The sequence below is a fragment of the Mauremys reevesii genome, linkage group 4 (assembly GCF_016161935.1).
Source record: "Mauremys reevesii isolate NIE-2019 linkage group 4, ASM1616193v1, whole genome shotgun sequence".
In the NCBI taxonomy this organism is placed as follows: domain Eukaryota; kingdom Metazoa; phylum Chordata; order Testudines; family Geoemydidae; genus Mauremys; species Mauremys reevesii.
In genome coordinates, this window is record NC_052626.1 from 131,916,702 (window position 1) to 131,938,904 (window position 22,203).

General features: G+C 50.5%; 1 protein-coding gene across 3 annotated transcripts; it reads right to left on the bottom strand.

Annotated features, from left to right (window-relative positions):
- Positions 1-1,991: 1,991 nt before the first annotated feature.
- On the bottom strand, positions 1,992-21,149 carry LOC120404688 (vesicle transport protein GOT1A-like). 3 transcript variants are annotated; one of them, XM_039537603.1, is made up of 5 exons: positions 17,979-18,151; positions 17,420-17,483; positions 6,322-6,441; positions 4,356-4,651; positions 1,992-3,643 (listed from the first exon to the last, which is right to left on the bottom strand). In XM_039537603.1, exons 1-5 carry the CDS (start codon positions 18,030-18,032, stop codon positions 3,626-3,628), a joined length of 552 nt encoding a protein of 183 aa, XP_039393537.1. In that variant the 5' UTR covers positions 18,033-18,151; the 3' UTR covers positions 1,992-3,625. The 3 variants fall into 3 exon arrangements, with proteins under 3 accessions (XP_039393537.1, XP_039393538.1, XP_039393539.1); XM_039537604.1 differs by having other exon boundaries at positions 4,316-4,651; XM_039537605.1 differs by lacking the exons at positions 1,992-3,643; positions 4,356-4,651; positions 6,322-6,441 and adding exons at positions 15,171-15,575; positions 19,484-19,575; positions 21,081-21,149 and having other exon boundaries at positions 17,979-18,157.
- Positions 21,150-22,203: the final 1,054 nt, after the last annotated feature.

The following is a 22,203-nucleotide window of genomic DNA, read 5'->3' on the forward strand; positions in this document are numbered from 1 at the left end:
TACCCACTCAGGGCTGGCATTGTGTGAGGGCTACAGGAACCCAGGAGCCTTGATTAACAAATGAATGAGCATAATGAGCCAGTGGCTGGGCTCAGATGAAGGGGGGAGAGAGACAAGCTGGGAGGGCCAGATTCTGGGTTGTGTGTCTCACCAAAGAGGAGCAGGAGCAGGAGTGGTTTTATGCCTCCTGGATTCTGGGCTGCTCTAATTTACAGCAGAGCCCTCCAGCTGCTTGTGGGGGAGGCCAAATCATCTGGGATAGAGCACTCTGGTCGTCACCCTTCCAGTCCCAACACACCCCTGCGCTACATGCTGTGAGGTGGCGTGGCGTAGGGCCACGCAAACTGGCCCTAGGCTGCTCTTGAGCCAGGGGAAGTCATCCTGGACCTGCTGTGGCCCGTCTTTGCCACCAGCACAATGTCAAAGGGCCGGAACCAGCACTGACTCACGGTCCACGTGGTACAGTCCACAGTGGTGAGTGCAGGAGCTGGAGTCTCCTCTCCCTTACCGAGGTGTCAGTCGAAAGTAACCAGAGGTGTAAATGCAGTGAGTGGGAAGGGAATGAGGCCCAGCGACAGGCCCAGGCGGGGGAGGGCTTTGGCTGAGCCAGTGACCCAGAGGAGAGACTGGGAGTTTGTTCTTTGCGTGTTTCAAATTTAAATGTAGTATGGACCATCTGTAGTTTTCCAGGACCTAAGGGGGGCTCTGCCTTCACGCCCTGAGCTCGGCTGCAGCAAAGGGACACAGGAGGGTTGCAGCAGAGGAAGCTCAGAGGAGACTTTCCTTAAAGAGACAGGCTCCTAAAAGCTGCAGCCAGTTCCGAGTTCTAGTGCAGCTCCTCTGTTGGGGGCGCAGATGCTAGGGAGGAGCCACAAAGCCGGCTGACCGATCCCCGGGGAATACCCCAAGCTCAGGGTGGCAGACGCTGCCCCAAAGCAGCCCACAGCAGGCCCGGGGCTGGCTGGGGAGACTCTTCCACAGACCTCACCGCTCAGCAGATTTTCCTGATTCTCAGCCAGTTTGCCTTTGCCCAGTCTTACCCCTCACTTCTTCCTGGGACCATGATTCTGCTACGGTCCCTGTGCGATAATTATAGCGGCTCTGTGCTGGAGCACACCAAACCCCTAAGGCAGCAGGAGCCATGCCAGTTACGTCACAGCTCTGACGGGGCTTTCAGGTGCTAGCCCTGGGGGGTCCCGAGAACCACGCAGACCCACGGCTAAGGGAAAGGGCACTTTGCTAGGGCTGGCAGGAGGGGGAAAGGCTGCAGATGCCTTAGGTCCTGCGGCTTAAACGGTTACAGTCCAAAGTGACTGAGCCATGGTGGTTCCTGTTTGAGTCCCAGGGGCAGGCCAATGGAGAGTCAAAGCTCCTCAGGGCTAGTGCCTGGGGTGCCCTCTCCAGTCCAGTCTCTATTCAAGCAGGCATCCAGGCCAGGATCACTTAGTGGCGTGTCTCTCATTGGCGCCCCTCTGCACTGGCTCCCTACCAAGTCATCACTGCTCCCCATAAAGTCCCGCAAAGACCTTCACCCAGCTGTAACATCTGGTAGCTGCAGCCTGTTCCACATGTGGCTCTGCATAGAGCTCCTGGGGATTCCTCTCTGTGTGTGGCTTCTCTGCACCTCTTGGCTAACCATGCGGCCACTGCCTCCCAAAAGTGCCTCCTGCCAGAGTCCTTCCTCTGCTGTACAGTGGGGAAGGTTCCAATAGGCGTTGTTGTCTCCTGCTTAGCAGGTTCGTCACACATGTATCCAGCCATCATGGTGCTGTAGGAGTACTCAAATCTCCCCACCCTGCCCATCTGTTTGCAAAGTACGTTACACAGCCTAGATGGCTGGAGAATATTTTAGTTGGCTACGTCTTGACTCCCTTTGCCCTGCTGCTTTTTATAAAATGTCTAATAAGCTGCTGACAACGCCCTTAGGAGAGAGGATTTGACAACACGCAGAGGAAGAAGATGGAGCTGCCTTTATTAAACAATGTCAGAGAATCACAGGCGCCAGCAGAAAAATTCAGATGAAAAGGGGTGACTTTTGAAACAGCCTTTCCCTCTTCCTGTTTCCCAAAAGCTTAGCAAACTGTACAATCAAGTGTCCACCTGGGGACTTATTTACGGTGGACCTATCCCTATAATCCTTACTCAGCATCTCCTCAGGCATCACTCAATGAGTAGAGCCCAAGTAATAAGTAGGGATCAGGTTCAACAATAGGTCTGTAAGAATTGCTGGGACGCTGACTAATGCCAAGGGCCACAACACGTTTCATCCAAGAGCGTGTGAGTATTTAAATGCCAAAGGCTTGGTAGCCAGGATGGGCCTGATTTTCAAAAGAACCTGCAGTTCTCAGTGACTTCAGGTGACGTTTTGAGTGCTCAGCACTCCTGGAAATCAGAGCCAACATGTGGAAACAATGAAGGCGGGGGAAGAAGAATCTCAATCCTTCATTCCCCTATGCTGGAGGGTTCAGAGACTCTTTACCTGAGAGCTCCCATTCCAGCAAATGTGGAGCCCGCTTCCGTGTTCCTTGTGGACTTCAGTGGGAGTTTTGAGTGCACCTGATCCATGCTTGGCAAGTGCACCGAGAGCAGGCTCCATGTGACTATTATTTATGAAGCGCTGACTATGTGCTTTGAGCCCAGGTTTGCTGCCAACGACCCACCCAGGGGCATTGCATTACATGAGCAATTGCTGTGGTTGCTACAGGGACATTAAACAACTGCAGCTGCGAGAAGAAGAGGTCCATGAGAGTGGGGGTTCCTTAAAAAGGAGGTGAATGAGGGGGGCATGGTAAAAGTATATTCAATAATGAATGGCAGGGAGATCGGGAGCTTTGCTCCTTCCTGCTCCATTACACAGGAACAAGGGGCCAGTCAATCAAATTCTAAAGGGATTAAAGGAAACAAACACTTGAACACAACACTCAGACTCCGGAACTCATTGCCACATGGGGTGGCCAAAAAATGAGCAAGGTTCAAAAAGAATGTCCAGAGTTATAATTGAGGCTAACAATTTTGGGACATTAAACCTCATGCTTAAGGGCTTAAGCCAACCTCCTCTCAACTGTTAGAGACCTAATATGGAGGGGGCAGATTATTCCACATCAGCCTGTGGCAAGGTTTCTTGCACCTTCCTCTGAAGCATCAGAGACAGCGCAGTGAGCTAGATGGGCCTTGGTCTGATTCAGTTTGGTAATCCCTGTGTTCCTACGAACAGGGCAGGAAGTGGTCTGCAGAATCGCAAATGGGATGGGATGCAACACGACCAGGAGGCACTCTCTCTCTTCTAAGATGTGGGCCACGCAGTGGAAAAGTTTGAGACTCCCAGCAGGTGTCGACTGGTTCAGATACAGGGGATGGAGGAGGCTAGTCAACGAGCCAGACACCTGAGTCAAGGGGAGAAGGAATGCAAAAGCATGCTGCACATTCCAGGCTGGAGGTGGGCTCCACAATGGAACATCTAAACCAAGTCCCCCTGTGAGCCCTCCTGTTGGCATGTATGACTTGGTTCGATTTCACTGTCCAAATGTGAGATCTGGGTGACCCACAGGGGTCCTTCCTCTGTTGAAAACATCATGCTCAGAACTCTACAGAACTGGTCAGCTTCCTGTGTCGCTGTTCCTCAGAATCAGGCCCTGTGTGAGGACTGAGAGAGAAAGAGGCCCTGTGGGTCTTAGCAGATCAGACTCTTGGGCAAGGATGTTCCTACACTTGAGCCTTTACAGAAACTACCCATGCAGTACCATCTATACCGATTTCATACTGACTTCAGCCTTGCGGTCACATATGCCTCTGGGGCCAGCATTTTCAGAAGTGCCCTCTGATTTGCAGACCCTCCATTTTTTAAGTGCCCAAACTCATAAGAACAGCCATACTGGGTCAGACTAATGTTCCATCTAGCCTAGCATCCCATCTTCCAACATTGGCCAATGCCAGGTGCCCCAGAACAGGGAATCATCAAGTGATCCATCCCCTGTCGCCCATTCCCAGCTTCTGGCAAACAGGCTAGCGACACCTATGACGATTTGGGGCTGGTTTTCACAGATGCTGTGCACCCCACAAATCGAACTGAAGTGACTGGGAACTGTGAGTGCTTGGCCCCCTCTGAAAACCAGGCCTGAGGTATCTCAGATTGACTCCCTCCCCCCAAACAGAAACTCTCCCAATCCCTCTGGAAAGTTGTGGCCGTGCTGCATATCCTCCCACCCCCTCCATGCCTTCCTCCTGCACCCTCAGGACAGAAAGCAGAGAATGCTTGAGAATACATTGTAAAGCTAGGTCACTTGCTGCAATTGATTCACCCCCCCCCCACCCTTACCCCCAGCTCCAGCTGCTCCTTGGCTTCACAATATTTTCACCTTGGCTTCCCCGGTGCCTGCTTGCCTCTTGCCGTATCTCAAGCCAAACGAGTTCCAGTTGTAGGCAGAGAGATCCTTCTCCCGCTCCACGAGCAGCGAGCCCTTGGGGACAGAGATGGCTCTGCTCCTGGCCGGATGGATCCCTTGCCCCAGCTGGACCTGGCTGTCTTCCTGCGGCTTGCACAGCAGGGGCGGCGTGGATCTCGGTTCTTCCTTCCCAGGGCTGGGCTTGCTTTCCGAGCAAGGAATGGCTTGATCCCAGTGGGCCAGGCTGGCCAGGTATTTGAAATGGTCACCTACAGAGAAAGGCGCAGAAGGAGTTGAGGAGGGAAAGTGGTCAGTGTCAGACTCACCAGTGGCAAGTGCCAGGCAGTGTCTGTCTTTTTGTTCTGTGTTTACACTGCACCCAGAACATGAGGTCCTGGTTGAAGCTCCTATGCACCACCGCAATCCAAACAAATAAATAGTAAAGAATTCACTGGCTGCCCGTTATTGTCCAGGGCCTGCCATAATCTTACCCCCACATTTCCCCCAACTCCTTCTCTTTGCCCCCTCTCCATCCTGCTCCCCACATTCACCCGTCAAGCTTTGGAAATTTAGCAATGCACGAGTTAGCGGTGGGGCGCCCAGGGCCCAGAACAGGGAGAGGGTTCACAGAGCCTTCACAAGATGCCCCAAGGGTTTTCAGAAGAGCTCAGCTCCCATTTATTATGACTCAATGGTGCTGATTACAGAAATGCCAAAGGACCAGCCACAATCAGGGCCCCATTGTGCTAACAGTCGTACAGAGCCACAGTCTCTGTCCCCCAAGAGCTCACAGGCAGTGATGAGCTGCCAAAATCTTAACAACCGGTTCCCTATAAAAAGTTCTGATTTAAGGGAGGGAGAGTGGGGGAGGGGCCAGGGCGGGGGGAACTTGCCCCCCCCGTAACCCTAGAGCTTGCAGCCCCCTCCCCGCTTACCTTGCCGGCAGCTCAAAGCAGCAGGACGACTCCCGAGCTCAGCTGAGCTGCCCAACTGGTGCCGGTGGCTGGCCCCGCTCCAGCTGGGGGGAAGCGGGGGAAGGGCCGGGGGAGCCTCAGCCTCCCCAGCTGGGAATCCTGGGAGCAACAGGATGGTCCAGGCCGCAGACCGGAGTTCTTTGCCCACCCCCTGGCCCTTTAACAACCGGTTCTCCACAGAGGGCTAATTTTAGCAACCGGTTCTTGGGAACCTGCTCCAGCTCACCACTGCTCACAGGCACTTGAATATGGACCCTGCTCTGCATCCAATGTGCTGAGTGCTTTGGAAAAGTCGGGCCCTGACTGGGGGAGCCCTGAGCATTTGAAAATCTCGCCCTGAGCTCTTCTGAAAATGTAGCCCTCGGGGGGTTGTTTTTCAGGGCCGTGCTGAGCACCCACAGCTCCTCTTGACTTTCACTAGAGCTGTGGGTGCTCAGCACCTCTGAAAACCAGATTCATTTAGATTGAGGGCAGCCTGCGCAGTTACACGTGACCAAGTAAAAACATTTTGAATTTTTAAAAGCGTGGAAGCTGTTTGGGGCAGGGACTGTCTCTCTGTTCTGTGTTTGTGCAGCGCCTGGCACAATGGGCTCCTGGCCTCAAGGCATCAATTAACAACCAGCAGTGCTTAATTTGTAATGAAAGAGGTGCTTGGGCTCAAGCAATTCTTTTACTTCCATAACTGATGTGCCAAGCCCCGAGGTGCCGGGGCTATGCACCGGCCAAGCCCCAAGGTGCTGGGCTATGAACGGCCAAGCCCCGAGGTGCCGGGGCTATGCACCGGCCAAGCCCCGAGGTGCTGGGCTATGAACGGCCAAGCCCCGAGGTGCCGGGGCTATGCACCGGCCAAGCCCCGAGGTGCCGGGGCTATGCGCCAAGCTCACACAATCTCTTTGGAAGACGTCACCCTTTTGATTCCAAGGGAGTGGCTTTCAGTGCAGAATCTCCACGGGCAATCGTGCTACCTGTGTGTCGAGGGCTCCAGAGGGGGAAATATCTTTCTGCGGGTTCCCCGAACGGAGCATTAGAGAAGAAGAGGAGCAGGAGCATGGAGGTGAAAGGATTCATCCTGGGCTGGCCCAGACCTGAAATATCAGACAATGGGGAAGAGAACACAGAGGAAGAAAGAAGAAAGTAACAACAGTCAGTCAGATGGCTTCCAGTCTCCAGGAATGTTCTGCTCTTTAAAGGGAGAGTCTCTGGGATATAGCCTGCTCTCGGAGACACAGACACAAACCCAGGGTGGCTCTATGCTCTGCAGTGGAGTCACTGCATATTGACTCTGCTGGAAGTAGCAAGCTTAGATGACTAAAATTTAAAATGGCTCCCTCACATCCAGGGGTGGCTCTAGGCATTTTGTCGCCTCAAGCATGGCAGGCAGGCTGCCTTTGGCGGCTTGCCTGCGGAGGGTCCGCTGGTCCCGCGGCTTCAGCAGACCTCCAGTGGCTTGCCGCCCCAAGCACGCCCTGCTCACACGAAAATTAATGGGGCTACTCACCTGCACAAAGCGAAGCACATGATGCATGGGACATACACGTGGGATCGGTGCCTTTTAATGGGATACAAAGCAAAACAGGGACAGCAAAAAAGGTGGCAGCCCCCTCCCTTTCATCCACCTGCTAGCAGCTACAGGAGTGGAGATAGAGGCTACAGGGGGTGGCTAACAGAGCACGGAGCCTTTGAGCAAGGGGATCAATATGGTCAGATGAAAGCTGAGCTCAGCAAGCAGGCCCAGCCAAAGACACATCAAAAAACACCCCTGTCCCTGCAGGTGGGGTCAGTAATGCAGCAGATTAATGCCAAGGGCAGCTACAAAGGGCTCCCTGCTGAAACGAGAGGTGGTGAGGAGAGAGGAGAAAAAGGAGATGGTGAAGTTTCAGGCCCATTTTTAGAAGTCCTTTGGGACATACCAGACTAGGGTGACCAGACAGCAAATGTGAAAAATCGGGACGGGGCTGGGGGTAATAGGAGCTATATAAGAAAAAGACCCCAAAATCAGGACTGTCCCTATAAAATCGGGACATCTGGTCACCCTATACCAGACCCGCTGACTTTCACTCAGGCCTAGTCTCGTGGAGGCCGAAGCTCCTTTTGGAAATGGGACTTACACGCTTTTGAGAACTTTACCCAGGACGCCTTTCATATCTAGGTCACGAATTCAAATCCTGTCTGTGTCTCTCAAGCTGAGGTACTTGTCTGGCCCCCATAATGGTAGGGTCTGAACACCTCACAGCCTTTGATTTAATTAACATCACAACGCCCCTGTGAGGTAGGGCCGTGCTGTTATTTCCATGTTACTGAGGAGAAACTGAGGCACAGAGAGACCAAGGGCGCCCAGGGAGTGGCAGAGCTGGGAATGGCTCCTGGATGCCCCACGTTCCAAGGCAGCCCCCTAACCACAGGAACGTCCTTCTTTCCGTCTGTGGCAGTTGGGGCTCTTCGGTTGTCCGTACAAGCGGACAGCCCTATCTCAGCCCCGTTCCTTCAATTAACTGCATAGAAACTTCATCACTGTCCGCTCCAATTAGCTCGCGCTGCCAACAAGGTAGCAACGCAGCCGACGGGCTCGAACGGAACACGGGCCTGAATTCTCTCACTAAGATGCAGCGCCTGCTTCTCAGAATTTGAGGCTCGCTCCTGGCGGGCAGGGGAAGCTTGCATTACTGTGCCTGTTTTGTAGCTGACGAACTTCTGGGCCTGACCCTCAGAAGCACTGAGCACCCAGAGCCCTACATGAAGCCAGCAGGAGCTGTGGGTGAATTGGCGCCTCTGAAAAATCAGGCCCATTCTGTCTGTTTCTTATGCTCCCTTATCTGTCTGTCTGTCTCCAACTGTCATCTCGTCTTAGATTGTGAGCTCCCTGGAGCAGGGACTATCTTTTTGTTCTGTGTTTATCCACCACCTAGCACAATGGGTCCTGGGCCAGGACTGGGGTTTCTAGGTGCTACTGCAATATAAATCATAAATAAAGAGAATCATCTCCAGGGCTGCCAATCCCGCACTCTTTGTTGGCAATAAGGACCCTTAACTAAACTGCACAAAGAATTCTCATCTCTCCTTGGACCCTTCACCGTGCTCCGTTAATGGAGTTAATGTGCTCATCTTAAGGAGTCCCCAGGTTAACTGCATCAGGCTAACACTGCAAGTTCTCCTGGCAGATTGGGACTCTTTGGTCTGTCACCTGCTATAGGTCACAGCAACCGGCTGATATTTTATATCCGTATCTCTCTAAACAGAACAGCCTATCTGGAACGAACAGGGCTGTTCACCCTTTTCATTTGTTCCCTTGCATCTTACAAGAAGTCAAAGCGGCTTTTAATCAATTCCAGGAAACCGTCCCTATCTTAGTATCATAGAATATCAGGGTTGGAAGGGACCTCAGGAGGTGAACTAGTGCAACCCCCTGCTCAAAGCAGGACCAATCCCCAACTAAATCAAAATCTTCTAAAGAAAAAGGATGCTGCGTAGCTCAAAGTGCACACACTCCCTTCTAACGTAGGGCAGATCCGAACATGGCCATTTATTACTAAAAAAAAATAAAAACCTTGAAACACAGGGTAATTAGGACAGTTCCTTCCTATGCAGAGACATTCTAAAATTAAATTGAATTATTTTTTTCCTTTCCACTTTCCAGGTCTTTGGAGTTCTTGAGAAAACATAAGAAACACAGGCTATATGATCATTTTTCCATTCAGCAACACACACACACCCTCTCTCTCTAAATGTGGAGAAAATTTGTTGGACTGACAGTCCCTGCAAAATCCCTTTTCTAGCTACTTTAACTAGTTGAGGTGTAAGAGCAGGTGGTCATGCAGATAAGGGAGACATTAAAGGGTGAAATCTTGGCCGCACGGACGTCAATGGGAGTTTTGCCATTGACTTTGATGGAGCCAGGATTTCACACACAGTGTTTAGTTTTAGACCTAAATTGCTCTTCATGGCATGGTCAAAAAGCCATTTCACGATTATGGTGCAAAATGTTCTCTTGTGACAAACCAGTGCAGCACAGGGCTGGGAGCCAGGAGCCTGAGATTCCACCCCCAGCTCATTTTAGCCTGGTCTACACTAGGGACATTTTGAAAAAAAATTCCCATTTTTTGCTAACACCAATTCATATCTATCAGTGGTAGCAACATAGGGAGCCCTACTGGAGATGTGCCCCCTACTGCTACCAGTGTTTTAAGTTCTATTTTGACTAGCCCTATTTTGAACCGGGTTAGACAACATGGTGTTTAAAATGCTGGCGGGAGCCTGGGCTATGTACATGCTCAGTGTTGCTTCCACCGGTGCAACAGAACTGGTGTTAGCAGCAGTCTTGGGTGAGCTTGAGGAGAGTTGCTGCCCTTCTCCGTGCCTCAGTTTCCCCATCTGTAAAATGGTGCGGAAAACCATTTCGCTGCCTGGGAAACCATTTCGCTGTCTGCCTAGTGATCAAACAGTGTCTAACTCCTCGAGAGCTTTGGGTCCTTTTACTACGAAAGCGCAAAGCATGATCATATTCTATTTGATGATGATGGTGATGATTAGTTTGACCATTTACAATCGGTCTCTTTCCTTGACCAAAATTAAACATACCCCTCCCCGCAAAACAGGACATTTGGGTTTCAATTTAAAAAGTTTCCATGAAAAGCAAACCCAAGTTTTCACCAGGGGAGAAATGAAAAATGAACCACAGCTTATTTCTTAGGTGATCTTGTCCTCCACTTACCTCTGCTGCTCGTGGGCCTTCGTGTGCAGGGTGAGAGAGGCAACTGATGAGACCCTTCTCCCCACTCCGGTCCCTTACAAATAGGTGAGCAGTTGTCCTGGCTGGCTGGATCTCTCTCATCTTCAGTATAAACCTCTCCCCCTTATTATAGGAGCTGGTTGTGATGTCAGCCAGGCTTGGACCCACCTCTACTTTCCTCCCGCCCTCCCAGTCACTTCACTTCAGAAAATTGCCACTTATCTTCTTCTCTTGATTGCTTGTTGCTGTGACGTGCAATTTTACTACACACCACTTTAAACAAGAGAACGCAACTTGCCCCTCTCTGGGCAAGATCATCAGCTGGTATAAATTGGCCTAATTCTATTGACTTCAGCAAGGCTACACTGATTTATACCAGCTGGGAACTGGCTCCCTGCCCCTGCCCTCCCCCCCCCCCTTCTTAAACTCTTTTCCTTTTCACTCAGGGTACATCCATACTACAGAGGCTATACCAGTGTAGCTATGCTGGCATAACGTCCTGGTTTGCAGAATGTCACAATGGGCTGTTCCAGCAATTTCAAAACCTTCTTTCCTAAACGTGTGTCAAGTCAGAAGACTCCCCGACAGTTGCTCACCCTACTTTGCAAAGCTTCGGTTTCTGCATTCTGCAGTGAAACCATCGCTGGGCAGGGCTGGCTTTAGGAAGTGCGGGGCCCAATTCGAACAGTTTTGGCGGGGCCCCGGCAGGGATGACTTAAAAAAAAAATGTAAAAAAACACATGGGGCTTGTACTCACCGGGCGGTGCCCTGACTCTTTGGTGGCACTTCGGCGGCGGGTCCTTCAGTGCCGCTGAAGACCTGGAGCGAGTGAAGGACCCATCGCCGAAGTGCCGCTTAAGACCCGGAGCACCGCTAGGTGAGTAAAAATGAAAAAGGCGCCTCTAGCCAGGGAAGGGATTCTCACTGGGCGCAGGGCCCTCTTAGGCGCGGGGCCCGATTCGGGGGAATTGGTGGAATAGGCCTAAAGCCGGCCCTGCCGCTGGGTGGAGAACGCCCCAACAGCTTCACTCCCCATGTTATTCTCAGAGCTGGACTGCCCCTGGGAGCCAGACAGCGCGGCTACTGCCAGCAGTGGCAGGAGCTAAGCTTGTTATTTAAAGAAACCTACGGGATAAAGAGACATGGGCTAAAATTCACCAGTTCAGAGAGCTGGCACAGCGCTTAGGCATCACTTTAATCCTCAAAATAGGGCGGAAGTGGCCTTAGCACTAACGAGGCCACAAGAAGCAAAGCAAAGAACCTCCAGTGACCTCCGAGTAAGGAGGCAGAAGCACCACGATGGACGGCCTTGCTATTAAACGATACGCTCCCACAAACCAATACCATTCGCCATGGCCTGCCGACCCCCAGGACAGTCTCCAGAGGGCCTGCATCACAATGAGTTGAGTCAGTCCAGGTCCCTCATCCATGTTCTCCTTCTTTCTCAAGGAGACGCACTTAATGAATACGAGCCTTTTAACAGGGCACTTGGGGGAACAGCAAGCTCTAGTGAGAGGCTCCCTAGGAAGACAGCTGAGCTGCCCATAACCTGACGCTTCCACCACCCTGGAGGAATTCAGCAGCTAACTAGCTGCATAGAGATATTGCGCAGCTATAGAACCACAGAGGCGTGCTGCTCCATTAGCCACTGGGTGGAGGACAAGGCTAGTAGCCCATACACAGGGCTTAGTCCCAGGAGTTGACCCTGGATGTGAAGCTGCTGTCAGTGCTGCAGGAGGTCAGTGGTGTGGAGCACGGGGGATTCAGGAGGGACCCACCGCACAGAGGCGATGCCAAGTGGACCCGTTTTGGCTCTGGCCAGGGAGTGAGAGTTACCCACCTCTGTGTGCCCTGCTCTTGCCAATTACAGGACAAGTTGATGTGACTGTCACCTGTAGGAAGGGGGCCAGCAGGACTGGCTTGGTGGCCTCCTTAGAGTTAGGGTAGGTAAGAATGCACCCTCCAGGGCAAGAGATGGGAGAGCACAGGCTCCTTCGGCCCTCCATGGCACCTTGCCAAAAGAGGGCTATTAAGTCCCCCTGCTCGCTTCAATATTCAGCTGCCTCTTTGCTGAGACAGCCCTACTGCTATTTTTTGTGATGGAGATGCCTGCCCAGGAGGAACTGGGCTGAGACCCAACACACTCATCCTGCACAAGGGCCACCAACCAGCGGTCTGACATGTAGCTGCTTTCTGTCCCTATGCAACAAGGCTGGGCTTGAACTGGGGCTGCTGGAAGCAAACAGCTTCCTAGCCCATGACCATCCACTTTGTACCCTGCTGGCCCCCACCACAGTACCTTGTGCAATCCCCCCCCCCCCCCCCCCGTGCAACACAAGGCTTGTGCAGCCCTTTGCATAAGAACAGGGTGGGAGGGGGAATGACCAGAGGACTCAGCGCTCCAGCTTTTCAGGCTGCAGAACAGCCAATAGGAAGCCAGGCAAGGGCTTTAGGAAAGACAAGGCTGAGGCCAAAGCCAGCGGTCAGAACATTCAGCCAAGGAAGTGATCTTGTGGGCATAGGTGCATTATAATGCAAGGTAACAGGGCCAGATTCTCAGCTGTTGTATGTCGGCATCGCTCCATTGACTTCCAACGGATCCGTGCAGAATGACACCAGCTGCGGATCTGGCCTTGTTCCGGCAGCAGCGTAGCACTCTGCCTGTCCCTTTCCCCGTGTGGCGTTGTTGCATCACTGTCTGCGGAACCTGCCTCATACAAGACAGGATGGGTTCACTCCTCCTGCTTCCCCAAGTGTCCTCAGCCAGATCCGGGCCTCCAGCTTCAACGAGGGCTCCGGAGAGGCTCCATTGTTTCTGAAGTCCTTTAGTGCTTAATCATAGCAAAGGCAGCTCACGCTCCTGCAGCCAGCGGTTGACTGAAAAGAACATGCCCTACTTCTCAATAGATCAGCCATGAGCTATCTGCTTGGCATCTGGCCTTCCAATACAGTACATTCCTCCTCGCTCAATTTTCTCCTGTTTGGCAGCAGAATGGTCTTTTAAAAACGAGAGCTAATTATCGGAAGTAATCATCGGTCTATTGCTGTGCTCTCCCCCGCAACCACCTGCTTACCCCTCTGCAGCTCTTTATTAATTAATGCCCCCAAATAACATTTGGTTTCTCATGGCCATTGCCCACGAAAAGGGTAATTTACTCTCCCTGGATCAGGTCATGAAACGTTAATGGGGCTTAACAGGAGTTTTCCTAACCTCCCCTGCCCTCTCTCGGGGCGGCGGCACTCTAAGGGCAGATTCCGGGCCGGGCCTCTTGGGAAGAGCAGTCCAGGCAGGGGGAGCTGCAGGGTAGCTTTATAACCCCTTTGTACCTCCCAGATCCTAGGCTGCTCCAGAGGAGCACGTGACCTCTGCAGTAAGTTAGAGCAGCCCTCAGCCTTTAAGGCCTTGCATGGCTGCCTGTTGGCGGTTCTGCAGCCCAGAAGAGCACTCTGGTCATTCCCCCTAAGCACAGGGCTGCACCAGCACTATGTCGCTCCTGCACTGGGAGAATTCCCCGACATGCTGCAGTGGGGTGCAGGATCCGGCCTCAAGGGGCTGGCGCCATCAGTGGGTTGGCCCAGGGAATGGGACTTCACCTTATTTCGTACTGAACGCTGCAACGCCTTTTCAGGGCCTGATCCTGCAGTTTAATTTGCCGCTGATGGGAGCAAACTCCAGTTCAGAAAGGCACCATGAGCTTGTACAAAAGGCACAACGCAAACAATTGGATTGCTCGGCCAGAGAACGCAGCTCACTGTTTCACAGCTAAGACGCAGAGACCGGAGAGGAACATTAGTGCAGTCACTGCAGTTTTAGCACCTGCTGCTTAGTGATTTTTAAAATATTACAAAACCAGGATGAAAAGGAATCAGGTCTGAGATGCTCATTGGCCTTGTGGGACTCCATGCTCCCTAGACACTCTGCGTCACTTCCCATCTCACCACGGAGGCATCAGACACGACTTTGGTTTTAGCTTTGTGCTTAAACACCCATTGAAATCTGGCAGCTTCTTTCCAAGTTCCCCGATTCATTTTTGTTCTGTCAGGGCCCTTCAAGGGCTGGGAAAGCCTGTTTCCAAGCTCTTCCCAACCCTCTCCAGGTATTTTGTCCAGAATGATTCCTGAGAGCTACTCATACAGTGTATGTCTACACTGTGATCGGGAGGTATGACTGCAGCATGTGTAGACATACCTGAACTAGTTTTGATCTAGCTAACCTGAGCTAAAGGAATAACTCCTCTCTCTCCTAGCTGTAGCAGGCTCCTATCCTGCATGGAGCAGCCATCAGAATGGGCACGCTCTGAGAAATGTGTCAACAGCAGCATGTCCCTCTAATGCAGTGGTTCCCAAACTGGAGTTCACGAAATGTTACAGGGGGTTCTCAGGAAAAAATTCCCTAAAGGCAGACGGAGCTGTCCCCAGGGACCCCGGGCAGCACGGGGCCAGCAGCCCCTGGACTTCCAAGAGCTCAGCAGATCAAAGCAAGCATCTCTATCACACTGAGGAGATTTAAACTTCAAGACTCCTTCTAAGAAATGGAAAGGGAGGTGGATATTTTTTGCTGTTTTTAAAATTAAATTGGCTGCTAGTGTTGTTTTTAAAATTATTATGAAGAACAAGTTTAAGCTTTGTTGTAACGTACGTTGTTTGCCTGGACTGCTCAAGACCTGAATGCTTGTGTAGGAGGAACTCTTTGAGTTGGCTTCTTAGATACCTTCATGCTGGCTCACATCTGATACTCCTTGATGAAACATAGGAGCCTTGTCTTAGAACAGGCTTATTCAAAGTGATACAAGCTACGAAAGTGAGATCTTGGAAGAGTGTTGCCTTTTTCATAATATAATAAAAATACTGTAATGATAAATAATAATTAATAATAGTGTGTAAGAAGCATGTCATAAGAACAAATTTTATATTTCCAAGATCACTGCTTTTATAATATATACTCAGGTAAAGGAGAAAATCCCTGGAAATATTCATTTTTAGGAGAGGGTTTGCAAGACTTGACATTTTAGTGAAAGGGGTTCACAGGTTGTTAAAGTTTGGGAACCACTGCTCTAATAGGCCTGGGACGCAATATTATCTCAGACATGCTTTTTAATCCACATACAATTTCACTCTATGAGGACATGACAAAAGAGTAAATCAACAACTTGCACAACCATCCGGCTTGGGAAACTCATTCATTCCAGTGTAGCTCATGGGAAGGTGAGAATCTCAGCCATATCTATCCGATTGGGAGCAACCTGATAGCAAGGCTTGGATTTTTGGGTTAATTGGTAGCAGGATCTGTTGGCTCCAAGCTGCTTCCTTCACACAATAAAAGAGCATGTCCAGTGGCTCTTGGCTAGGAGAGACCGCAGATTAGTGTCTGTGCGATGAGAGCCGGCTGCCCATGGATCCGGGTGTCTATAGCAGGTGACGTTATCTCCACTAGCTGTTGGAAACTCTTCCAGGTCACACCAAGGAGCTGGTGTCTCCTAGTTTCTGGAATAGCTGCAACAATGACAATTCATTAGCAGCGGCAGTAAACTCCAGCTGAACATAATGGTGATGCTTGCAGTTCAGCACAGCTGCGCCTGTATTTCCCTTAGAGGTTCAGCAAGGGCACCCACGGGCAGGTTTCTGGCTTCCCAGCTTGTTGCCTTTCTTGGGTGGAGCCCCGCGTCTCTCCCGCTTCTGACTGAGGTATTCCCAGGCTGAACAGTTCCCTGTCTTCACGGTGCTATTCCCAGCAAAGGACAGACTGCTTAAGCAGACCTCTTTGCTTCCTCTTCAGACACTAGAACAGTGTATCTGCCCACAGGTAAGCTACCACACAGCTCTTGTGGTGCAAGCTGATTTATCCTTAAGACGAAACCATTACAGAGAAAATGTATTAAAAACAATAAAGGAACCTACATACATGCCAAAAAGCTTCCCAGCCATCACCCCAACTCCGCCATGGGCTGTGGTAGCTAATTTGTCCTTCAAAACTCCTCTATGGTCACAAGTACATAACAGCCTCAGCTCAGAAGTAGCCCATTCAGGTAAAGTTTAGTCCATCTGTTATATAGTTGAAGGGTCTTTGACCTGGAGTTTCCAGGAGCAAGTAACCAGTAGACAGGGGGACTTGCTCCCCAGGGCATAGTTTCAAAAGGCTGGTTTCACAGGGGAGAATTTGCATTTCCCTCCTCCCAAGTACTTTCCAGGGTAGCCACATCACAGAGATTGTCCCCAAAAGCCCTTTGATGTCCCTAATACTTTCAGAGATTTAATTGGTCAGGTTTCTAGAGAAGTTACATACAATCCCACAATAATCCAGACACAACTGCATTTTGAATAAATGGACCACAAAGGTATTAAACTTAATTCAATAATGTTGTCGAGGACAGTGTCGGTCTCTCCCAGCCGTGCCCCAGGACAGTCAGTCGGCATTGTAGCAAGGGATGACCAGTTGAAGTCCCGATGCTATTTGCTATGGTGTACAACCCGTCTCTGCAGCACCTCTGTATTCACAGTTTAAGACTTTTTTCTCTACAGAAGATACAGTCCAGACCTCTAGTGAACAGATACACATTGCTGCCTCTGAATTAGTGCTGGTCAGAAATGTTCACACTGGTGACATTTCAACAAAAATTGTGCAAATATTTTTCACATTTTTTTTGACCAATTCTAATATCAATAAAAAGAACAGGAGTACTTGTGGCACCTTAAATATCAATGAGAGTCTAGAGTTGAATGTGGACAAGATAAGAACTATGCTGGCATGCAAGGATCCTGGGAAAACACGCAAGATTCCAGCGAGTGACACAGCTGCAGAACACGTGAGAAATCACTTCTACTTAGGAAGCATCATTATAGAAGATGGAAGATCAGCTAACAAAGTCAGCAGCAGAATAGCAAGAGTAAAAGAGACTTTCTGGAAGAATTAACATTGGATGAGAAGGAACATAAAAGCCGAAGACTTTTTAAAATCCCAACTCTTAAAAACTTGTGCTTAGTCTGTGTTAAGTTATGGCTGTGAGACGCAGACATTCAAACAATTCAAGTGTAACTGAGGGCCGAAATTTAACTGCCTCTTTCAACCAGATTTTCCTCTCCCTTTCACTTGTGTAAATTGGGAGTGACTCATTTGAAATCAATTAAGTTACCCTAGATGTGAAGCCAGTGTGAGAGGAAAATGGGCCAAATTCTCAGCCAGAGTAAATCTGTGAAGCTTTGGAAATGTCAATAAAGATCTGTCAATTTACACCAGCTCAGAATTTGGTCCAGTGTCCTTACTGGGGTCTTCCGCCAGTACCTTGCAAAACCAAAGCCCCCTGACTCTGCATGAAATCCAATCCCAAAGCCCCGCTTACCTTGCTCAGCAGTGGAATATTTCCCCAAACTCCCAGAAATCCAAAGACTACTGGGAAAAAATTCCTGGAGCAAAACAAAGATCATTGTTAGTCACTGAGTGGAAGCTGGGGAAGGGAGTGGGTTGATTTAGGGTCAGGGAAGGACTTTCCCCATGATCTATAACTGGGTAAGATAAACCCAGGTCTAAAAAGTTCCCGTGCGCTTTCACTAGCTGGGAAATATTGTCCATCCAGCTGCTTGCCAGGTTTACCCGGTTGTTGCCAGCACACAAGCGGCCATGTAGATTTGGTACGGATGTGGAGCCTGGTAGGATCTCTTTTGGCTCACACCGTTTGAAATCAATGCCTTGCAAATGACAGGGGAGTTGATCCTGTGACATTTGTGTGGCTTTCTAGGGAGCTTTGGATGCTTGCTAAGAAATTCCTTAGGGGAATGAGATTGGGGTTTCCTAGATAGCCTCTTGCACCCACAATGCTCCACACCTATGGAGTTTTGCCAGTTACCCTAGCAAGGCTATTGTCAAAGGCCAAAACCAAAGGCATGTAGAGAACAGGTCACCTGAAGAGGGTGATGAAGCCGTAAGTCTCCAGCAACATGCCCAGAAGAGGCCATCTCAGGAGCACAATGAGAATGCCTCCCAGGAAGAAGCTGGTGCCCTTTAGCTTTTCCTTCTGGAAGAAGAAGCTGAAAGTCCTTCTCAGTCCAATGATAATGGCCAAGCCAGAAAGGAACAGGAGCTAAGCAGAGGAAATGGAGTCGCACAGGACTTGTTAGAGGAGAGAAGGTCTACACATTCCCGATCGGGCACCAGCTCTAGCTCCTCTTTCCCGTGTGTATCAAAGAGAACTCTTGTCTATCCCATTTGCCGACATGGGCATCCCCTCACCCGGGCACCATCCATCATGCTAACGCAGTATCCTACTTGCCTGCCTTTGCAATCCATGTAACTGTTATAAAGGACAATGCATATAAGCCACTGTAATAATGCAGTAAGGAAACAGGCTCGCATTTCTTGCCTAAGTCCCAGGCAACAGAAATGCAGTAGATAAGAGAATGAAGGGCTAAATTCTGCTCTCAGTTATAACAATACCTAGGTCTTACACAGCACTTTTCATTAGTAGATATCAAAGGAGGTCAGTATCATTATCCCCACTGTAGTTGTTACAGTTTCACCAGTAGAACCCCACTAGGATTGCACGATTGCGGTAGAATTCCGATGCCAGCTGATTCCCTCGGTGTTAGAAGGAAACATCTCTGATATTTCATGAGAATGAAAACGTGTTCATGTTACAGGGCTTGTCTATATGGAGAGTTATTCCAGAATAGCTATTCCTGGTTAACACTTCCTAATTAACACCATGCACAGATACTCTTATCCCGGAGTAAGAGTGCCTTATTCCGAATCCACTCTGGAAATGGATTAAACTACTTCAGAATAAAAGCATCCAGCCCTGGAGTTAATCAGGAATAGATAATCCTCTTTAAATGTACACCCTACCTGAACTTCCATGTGTAGACAAGCCCTTTGTTCTTTTTATTTGTAAATTCAAGACAACTTTTAGAAGGACTTTAGTGCCTGTGAGGAGAGGTGCTGGGCTGACTTCCCTGGAGACCAAAATGCTCTGTTTACCCCACACAGGTATGGGCTGCACCATACAAGGGACCCCCACACCATGTGTCTCAATTCTGATTGGGAAAGACCATCCCCAATAGGGAGATAGTAGTTTAGTCTCCATGTGATTTGATTCTTGGCTTCTCTTTTAAGGTTGCCTACAAGGGGATCAGTTAGCACCAGTTGTGGTGAGAGTAAGGATGGGGACACATCATCACAGCTGGACTGAAACGCAGCAAGTTTATTTCACACAAACCTGAGCAGGATTTGAACAGAGACTAGCCCCGTTTCTCTCATCATAGGAAGCTGTACAGGGCCAAAGGGCTGACACGCTCCACCATGGGAGCTGTGACTGGTTACAGTGGGGTTGTCGTGTCTGGGTCCCTGTCCCAGTGCTATATTTTGCCCTCAGGAGGGGCAAGGAAGGGGGCCAAGATTTTGAGGTACTCACATTTCCAAAGGCCAGCAGCACTGAGTCAAAGTACAAGAGCACCCCAAAGAAGATGAAAAATAGGCCAAAGCCCACAAGACCGACGCCGATCTCTGCAACAGATGGAGGGTCAGCGATTAGGCGTGCAGCAGCCAGAGGATAACATATTGCTACAAAGGAAGTGTTGGATGGTGCCAGCTTCGGTCACCAAATCCATTCTGTGGTTCCTTGTTGCGTCGCCATCTCAGCAAGGAAGGTTAATTTGTGGGTTGCGTCAAATATTTAGAAACACGTCAAGACAATTTCTCTCTAAGGTAGGTTTTTGAGAGCTCACCCATCACTCTGGGCCTCAGAGTGCCTCTCTTCCTATATGTATCTAGGGAGAAGGAGACAGTCTGATGTTAAGCCAGCTGGAAAACAGGAAAACAATTTCCTGAAAACCTGTGAAGTGGTTTCTATGTGGCAGAGGTCACCTCCTAATCCCCACCCTATTCAAAATGGAGCTGACCCAAAGCTCTGGACTCACTAAGAGTCTTCCCATTGCTTTGAATGGGCTTTGGGTCAGGCCAGGGCTCTCCAACTTATCTATCAGCCAAACAGCAGCCAAGGATGGGATGTCGTAGGGGTTTAGAGCAATGAGAAGCTGGTCTGAAAACCCAGGAGACACCTGCAAACTTTGTGTGTGTCAGGACATGAGTTACTCACTTATTGTCTTCTGCAGGGAGATGTGGCACTCACTAACAGTGCTGAGAGAAGAGCAGGCAAGCACTCAGCAAACCTCCCACACACCCAGCTCTGCCAATGGCCCTCACCCACAGCCCCCCTCTGCTATTCCAGTCCTGTGCTCCCCACACACACCCCAGCTGTGCCAATGCCCCATAGTCCTGACCCACAGCCCCCCCACTCCTGCTATTTCAGTCCTGAGCTCCCCCCACACACCCCAGCTGTGCCAATGCCCCATAGTCCTGACCCAGAGCCCCCCCACTCCTGCTATTTCAGTCCTGAGCTCCCCCCACACACCCCAGCTGTGCCAATGCCCCATAGTCCTGACCCACAGCCCCCACACTCCTGCTATTCCAGTCCTGAGCTTCCCCCAGCCAGCTCTGCCAGTGCCTCTCCATCCTGACCCACAGCCCTCTGCTATCCCAGTCCTGGGCTTCCCCACTCCAAACCTGAAGAACTACCAGCTCACCCTTGATCTACACCCCCTGCCGTGGTATTGTAGACCCAGACCTCATCTGAGCAGATGCTGCCAGTTGTGGTGAGTTATGAGTTCTGCAGAGCTGTGAAATGCACGTTTCCCTCTTCTGTGAAATGCATGTTTCTGTGGTGTTAACAAACACCCACTGGGTTTTGCATGGACAGTACCAGACTCAGGGCCTTTGGGGCAGGACAGTAGTTCACTCTGCCTCTGACACTCCCTGATCTGCTGTGACTGGTGCTGACAGAGCAACCTCCAGCTCCAGCCCAGACATGGCTCTGAGCTCCAGTAGTTGCAGCATCGCACACCAGACAGAACAGACAAGCCCCAGTCTCTGAGCCAGGCTGCTCCCCAGGTTCACTGAGTATCGCTGACGAGTTAACAACCAACCCCCCTGAGGCTGCGTCCCTTACTCACTCTGAAACTCCGAGAGAGACACCATCTTCCCTGGCATAAGCCTGGAGTGAAACAAGGTGTGTGTGGAGTGGGGTGTGGGGGTGGGGAGAGGGTGGACCCACAGCTTCCACGAGCTCCCAACCAGTGACCCTTGGAAAGGTCTTTAATCCCTACCTCGTCATCCTGCAAATCATTAACTCCGCAGCTGCGGCAATAACCTTAAAAGGCCCAGCTGCTAATGTGGCACTCATCACCGCTAGGTTCCCTCTCTGAAACCAGCACAGGCCTGTAGTCACTTACCCAGAGCTTCTTCTGCATAAAGTACCCCGGGGATTCTGCCATCGCTGTTACCGGGGAGAGTGGAGTTCTGTATTGCCCCTCTCTGTTGTTCCTGCTACCCAGAGATCTCTATTAATGGCCCATTCTTGCCTATCAAGGGCCTGATTTGAATCTGACCTACACCATTGTAAATGAGGATGAAAGAAGAGAATTTGCAAGGCTTCAGTCTCCCCTGCTTTGTATTATTATTAGCACCTGGAGCCCCAGTCATGGAGGAGGACCCCACTGTGCTAGGCACTGTACGAAAAGAACAAAAAGACGGCCCCTGCCCCAGAGAGCTGACACTCACCTGTCCTGCCCTGGCTCGATGAAAGCTCTGATCACACGAAGTGCTGAGCAGCACCATCCAACTTGGTCTTTGTTTCTGAACAGTTGCTGGTCCGTGAACGTTTTAAAATAGCGTCCAATGGGGCTTCTCGGGGACCGTGCTTGGGCTTCTGAGCCACATAAGCTTTGCTGCCTGTAATTCTCCCGCTCAGCCGTGCGGCTAATTTCTTCTCCACCAGAAAACTGCCCCATGGCCAAGCCCCAAATCTGCTACCTATTGATCCAAGGACCAGCAATGTCTACCTCATGCACACATCCCGCTGGGTTAAACCTTACCCCGTGACTCAGCCGTGGCAGGATTCTCTTTTGTACTGCACAGCCGTGCTCCAGAACAGAGCGCGCTCATTCCACATGCAACCCCCGTTTGAATGGCGAGTGGAGAATCTTTATTGTGCAAGGCTAAGTACACAGCCAGGCACATCTGTTGCATCTGTCTGATACAGGGAGCGTGCTCCTGTGAGCATTACACCTGATTCAC